Source organism: Mustela putorius, unplaced genomic scaffold, assembly GCF_011764305.1.
Source record: "Mustela putorius furo isolate JIRA1106 unplaced genomic scaffold, ASM1176430v1.1 tig00537227_pilon_pilon_pilon, whole genome shotgun sequence".
NCBI classification, from domain to species: Eukaryota; Metazoa; Chordata; class Mammalia; order Carnivora; family Mustelidae; genus Mustela; species Mustela putorius.
In genome coordinates, this window is record NW_025422368.1 from 6,414,789 (window position 1) to 6,421,212 (window position 6,424).

Genomic DNA, 6,424 nt, shown 5'->3' on the forward strand with positions numbered 1-6,424 from the left:
ATTTATTTGACAGAGGGAAAGCAAAGCAAGGGGAATGGTGCGCAGAGGGAGAGAGAGAAGCAGGCTCCCTGCCAAGCAGGGAGTCCAGTGTGGGGCTCGATCCCGGGACCCAGGATCATGACTAAGCCAAAGGCAGACACTTAACCAACTGAGCCACCCAGGTGCCCCATCGACCGTTCTACTTCATATGGCTTCTTCAACCCATTACTAGCAACAGGAATAATGGCACATACATATATACACACACATATATATGTAAAACTGTGTCAGGCACCATTCTTAGTGCTTTACATCTATTAATTCATTTAAGCCTCAGAAAATAGTAGATATGATTCCAGTTTTACAGATTGAAAAAAAAAAGAAAACTGAGGCAGAAAGGCTAAGTAACCAGCCAATGCCACACAGCTAGGAAAATGTAGAGCTAGGATTTGTACCCAAACAGTCCGGCCCCAGAGCTCCTGCTCTTTACCACTACACTAGACTTACTGCCTTTCCAACTTTCCATTCATAACTGTTTCCCACCCTATTCCCCCGCAATTCTCCGTATTACCTTACTTTCCCCTCTGCCTGAACCATAGCTGAGACCCCAGGAAAATCTCCTAACAGTGTTAGATCTGAGTAGAGAGACTGAGGGTCTCCTTTAGGCAGAGAGATGTGCTACTGTCATCAACTTTTCTTAGGGAAGGTTGGACTCTGTTTGAATTTTGCTGAGCTGGAACTGTCTTTGAACCTACAAAATGCCTTACCATTCTTCCAAGGTGAGAATGAAGTGGGGGGTGGAGAGCAGACTCCACCAATGCTGAAACCATGTGAACCAAACAGTCAAAACCAAATACCATAAAGACTGCTAGTTTCCGAGGCCTGAGCCAGATTTGGGGTACCGTCTCACCACTGACTTGCAGTTTTGAAACCATTTCCTGTCCAAGACCAGAAGTAATCTTGGAGGACTTCTAGCCCCTACCTACCTAAGAACTCTGATGAATCCTGGCATACCATACCGGTTCCTCCAAAGTAGGCTTCCTCATGGCTCATGGGGAAAAGTGTCAAGGCAGCTTGTCAGGGCTGCCTTCCTGGCTTTGGAGAAAGCCCCTGCTTCTGCATTCCCCTCTTCATAGCTCACAGCACATTCCCAGACTTGGGGGAGGGAGGCTTCCAAGTTATTAGAATTCGGGTATACTTATGCATGTGGGGGTGACTGCACGGTGGAGAGGACAGATGTCTTCTTATGTCACATTCCATCACTGAGGGTTTGTCTAGGGAGGAGGCAAGGGCTTTAAAAAGCCCTAGGACTCTGGTGGGACCTGGGTAGAAGGAAGCATCTTCAAGCAAAGCCCCACCAGAGTGCAGCTGGTAGGTGTGAAAAGTGGGGGAGGGAGTAGGGTCAAATGGAGGGCATAGGGGCTGTTTGGGTTATCTCTAAGGGTTCATATTAGGGAGGAGGGAGCCTGGGTTTGGTTGCTCTGGTTCTCATGAAGTCAGTCTCTGCCACAACAATCGTCCAGGCCCCATCCTCTTAGAAGGAAGGGTCTGTACCCAAAGGGCTGCATGATCTTTTTGCCTCTCCCATTCTCCCCTAAAGCCCAGTCAGTCTCAAAATCTGAGAATGGAGCAGAAAGAAAGACAAGGAACAAAATTACAAAGCCTCATAGCCTATTCTTAACTATTCCTCTCAAAAGAGGCAAATTATCCCTTCTTCCTCAGGAACCATTGCCATACACACTCTTCTCCCACCTCCCGTCTCCCCTCCCCTCCACTGGAGCTGCTGCCATGGTTGCCAGGATGGTTGCTAAGTCTCTGCATGGAAGGGTTGGCGTGGGCTGTGCTGCCACTAACATTACCATGGTGAATCAGGGGACACCTGGTGTAGGCTTGGGGGGAGGGAGCATGTGGATGTAAGCAACACCCCCTGCCCCTGGGCAGAATGAGTGTAAAAGGTGAGCATCTTGAGCAAAACTTCAGGTGGGGGCTAAGTGAGCTAGGCATTGTGGTAGTGGTGATGATGGACAGCTCTATGCTGGGAAGCGGGGGCCACTCGTTATCATTTCAGTTGCTAGGGTACTGGTTTTGCCAAGGGAGCACACCATTCCTCCTCCATCCCTTCTGAAAGAGTGCAAATGCATAAGCACCTTAGTCTGTCCTCCATAAGGCTGAGCAGAGCTGTGTGGGCACAGAACAGTATGACCCCCAGATCCTGGCTTCTGGATTGGGGGAGAGAGCCTGCTGTGGGGAGAGGGCTCCATACATGCCCAAGGACAAACATCTAGAATAGGAACGTGGGACAGTTGATGGCCAAGACAGACTCCTGTGTCCTACCAGCAGCCCTGGGCTGCAACACTCAGAAGGCAAGGAGTTAAAGGTGTGGGGGGTCACCCTTTCTGAGCTTGGGGAGGCAGCTCTCCCCCAGAGTCACATAAAAGCTGCGTGAAAACCACCGCCTCCTCCCTCCACCGCATGGAAGCTGGTTACTCATCTCTCTGCACCCGAACAGCCACTGCCGCTAAAAATAGACCCCCTGCACCCCAACCCCATGGAAACCAGCAGAGGGTGGCAGGCAGAGACCTTGAGTTCCATTCCTGTCACCTCCCTGTTAGGGAAACTGAAGTCCGAGGCAGGAAGTCAGTGGCAGAACCCTGGTGGTGGGGCACCCCACAAGCAGAAGAGTGAAGGGTTAAAAACGGCCGGGAGGTTGAAGAAATGGGGGTGGGGGAAGGGCAGCATCAGCTTGGCAAAAATAAGAAGTCCCCTGCCCACTCGCGCAGGTCCCATCAGGCTTGGGGGACATGAACAGTGGGAAGGGGCGCCCAATCCCGGGCCCCAGGGGGCGGCCGTGCACATGGGGGAGGCAGCAGCGCTGTGCCGTCCGCGCCGCACCGTGTCACATGCGCGCGCACACACACACAGACAGGCACACACGTGTGCCCGGGTATATATAGTCCCCAGTCTCTGGGCCCGTCGCTCTGCAGTGGGCGCCGGCTCCTCGGGCTGGGAGGGGGCTCTCGGGGCGGGTGGGAGGGTGGGGGGCCGGGGTGGGGTGGGGCAGGATGCTGGATGGCCAGCTCTTCTCCGAGGGGCCCGACAGCCCCCGGGAGCCCCAGGATGAGGAGTCTGGCAGCTGCCTCTGGGTGCAGAAATCCAAGCTGCTGGTGATCGAAGTGAAGACTATTTCCTGTCATTATAGTCGCCGCGCCCCTCCTCGACAGCCTATGGACTTCCAAGCCAGCCACTGGGCCCGAGGGCCCCAGAGCCGCACGTGAGTGAAGGAGAGGAGACGGGTGTTGGGAAGAGAGTGGTGGGGCGGGGAGTGGGGTCCGGACCTCCCCGCAGGCACCAGCTAGTGCTACTGGTCCCCTTTCTCTTTCCCACGCCTCCCCCTACCCCATTCCGAGGCCTGGGGCCTGACTCTTCCCGCATTGTTTTGGGGGGCAGGAGTGGGTGTGAGAAAGGGCAGGAGGTGAGATGGGGCAGACGCTGTTAAAGTGTGCATGGAGGGATGGTGAGGAGTCCGCCTTCGACTTCAGCCCTAACATATACGCACGTGCACACGGGCACACACTCACACACACCCCTCCACTCGGCTGCCCCAAATGGTCTCCAGGGCTCCCAGCTCCCCGGGCCTCGGCTCCCTTCCCCCACAAACTGCTCACCTGGGTTCCTGCTCATTGTCCCAGGTGTGGGCCGCGCCCGGGATCCCCTGAGCCGCCGCCCCGCCGTCCCTGGGCCTCCAGGGTGCTGCAGGAGGCGACCAACTGGCGGGCGGGGCCCCCGGCCGAGGCCCGAGCCCGGGAGCAAGAAAAAAGGAAAGCGGCATCGCAGGAGCGGGAGGCCAAGGAGACCGAGCGAAAAAGGCGCAAGGCTGGTGGGGCCCGAAGGAGCCCCCCCGGTCGGCCCCGCCCGGAACCTCGGAACGCCCCTCGGGTGGCCCAGCCTGTAGGGCCCCCGGCTCCTTCACGACCCGAGCGCCTGGGGCCGGCGGGGCGACCGCCCCGTCCATCCGCGCAGCCGCAGAGCGACCCAGGGGCGGCGTGGGCGGGGCCCTGGGGAGGTAGGAGGCCAGGGCCCCCCAGCTACGAGGCTCACCTGCTGCTGAGAGGCGCAGCCGGGACAGCCCTGCGACGACGCTGGGACCGCCCGCCACCCTACGTGGCTCCACCTTCTTACGAAGGCCCCCACAGGACCTTGGGGTCAAAGCGAGGCCCTGAGCCCTCCCAGGCGCCAGCCTCTGCAGCCTCTGCTCCGATTCCGGCCGGGACAGAGGGAGGGTGCACAAAGAAGAGGCTGGATCCTCGGATCTACCGGGACGTCCTCGGGGCTTGGGGTCTCCGACAGGGGCGGGGTCTCTTGGGGGGATCCCCAGGCTGTGGAACAGCCGGGCCGAGGCTGGAGTCCTTGGGCAAGGGGGCCGCGGAGAAAAGCTTGGGGCTGGCCACTAGTGGTAGCGACGGCCATTCCCAAGCCAAAGCTGCTGTTAACCCAAGCACCGAGACGGCTCCTGCGGGCTTGGCCGCTGCGACTCCCAGCCCTCCGCGTCCCGCTCCCAGGTCCAGGCCCCATCTCAAGGGCTCCGGGGAAGGGAAAGAAAATAGGGAACAGAGCTGGCTCCCCAAATGCTGGATTCCCTCCCTTAAAAAGCAGCCGCCCCGACATAGCCAGACCCTCCCCAGACCCTGGGCTCCAGGAGGCACGGGATGGAGAGAGTCTCTGGGTCATAGAGAGGGGGCTCGACCTGGAACCTTGGAGGGTTGGAAGGGGACACGCCGCGCGCACACCCTACCCCGCAGTTCCCGTGGCCCTGCTCGTGGAGAAGGCGTCTTTGTCATTGACGCCACGTGCGTGGTGATACGGTCACAGTATGTCCCAACCCCTCGAACCCAGCATGTACAGCTTTTGCCTGATGGGGTTCCGCGCGTCGTGGGGGATGCCCCTAATCAATCGAAGCCCAACAAGGAGGAGGGCGAGGGAGCCGCGGCCTTTCCCTCCCCTTGCCAGAAACGGCTCTTGAGCAGTCGCCTTTCACACCACCTCGGTGGCGGGCACGGGTTCGAAGCTGAGGGCGGGAAGCCCGCGGACTCCTCCTTGGAGGAGCGCGCCTCCCGCATCTTGGGGCTCCCTGTTGGCGAAGTAAACCTTCAGGACGCTCCTCCGCAGTCGGGTAGCCCAGAGCGCTCAGCCTCAGGCCCAGCGGCCTCAGGAGGCACGGTCGGTGCCGAGGGCTCGGAGGAAGGGGCGGCGGTCCCGCGGCGCGCTGGCCGGGGCTGGCCGCGGACCCCAGGGCCCTACGCCGGGGCCCTGCGGGAAGCCGTATCCCGCATCCGCCGGCACACCGCCCCAGACTCGGACTCGGACGAAGCTGCGGAGCTCAGCGTCCATAGCGGCTCTTCTGATGGAAGCGACACAGAAGCCTCGGGCGCCTCCTGGCGAAATGAGCAACCCCGGCCCGGGGAAGGCGGGAAGACAGCAGAGCTGAGCGACAGCATCCGAGAGATTCTAGATGTCATCAGCCGAACCGAGGAGGCCTTCTTCGGAACGAGGGACACTAAGGGGACCCCACAGGGAAATAGGGAGCGGCAGTGACAGGCCCTTCCTTGTATTTGTGTTCCCCACTTTTCCATCCTTGGGCCCACTGGTCCTCTTTCCTCACAGACTTCCTTCTACCCTTTCCCCAGAATCGTTCCCATACTTGAAATAGAAGCAGCCCAAATGAAAGGAAAGGGAACATATGCCAATTCACGATTTATTCCTTTCCTTTCCTTTCCTTTCCTTTCCTTTCCTTTCCTTTCCTTTCCTTCCTCTCCTCCCCTCCCCTCCCCTCCCCTTCCCTCCACCTCCCTTCCCTTCCCACTTCTTCCCTCCCCACCCCTCCCCTCCCCTGTCCTTCCCTTCCCTTCCTTTTCTTCTTTCTTTCTTTCTTTCTTTCTTTCTTTCTTTCTTTCCTTCTTTTTCAGGACAGGTGAGGATGAACAATAGACTTTAATACCTGATCCATTCAGGGCACTGGGGTAAGGTCTTCAGCAGGGGCTCATGCACTGGGTTCAGAGCAGAGCAGAGCGGCTTGGCCAGGATCAGGTAGGGGAGCAGGGATGTTATAGTCATAGGGCAACTTTAGGGCAGGATCTTGGGGTTTGGAGGGAGAAAGTGATGGAGAGGCTTCCCACTGAGGTAACCAGGTGACGGAGAGACCCTTGGCAGAAGAGGAAGGGATCCAGATACAACCAGCAAAACAGGAAGAGGACTCACTTTGGAGTCACCTGTCTTGGAATAAGTTCATCCCTGATGCTTTGGGTCCTGTGGGTTGGGTTCTATTTCACCCTCTCCTCCACAGGCCAAGAAAGAGAATTAGGAATAAATTAACAGAGTCTAAGTGTCCCTCAGATGGCTTCATTGTCACCTGCACTCATGCTCAATATTCAAGAGACTGTCCAGGATT

General features: G+C 58.0%; 1 protein-coding gene across 1 annotated transcript; it reads left to right on the top strand.

Annotated features, from left to right (window-relative positions):
- Positions 1-3,002: 3,002 nt before the first annotated feature.
- Positions 3,003-5,834, top strand: DDN (dendrin). Its single transcript, XM_004778890.3, has 2 exons — positions 3,003-3,250; positions 3,669-5,834. Exons 1-2 carry the CDS (start codon positions 3,042-3,044, stop codon positions 5,569-5,571), a joined length of 2,112 nt encoding a protein of 703 aa, XP_004778947.1. The 5' UTR covers positions 3,003-3,041; the 3' UTR covers positions 5,572-5,834.
- Positions 5,835-6,424: the final 590 nt, after the last annotated feature.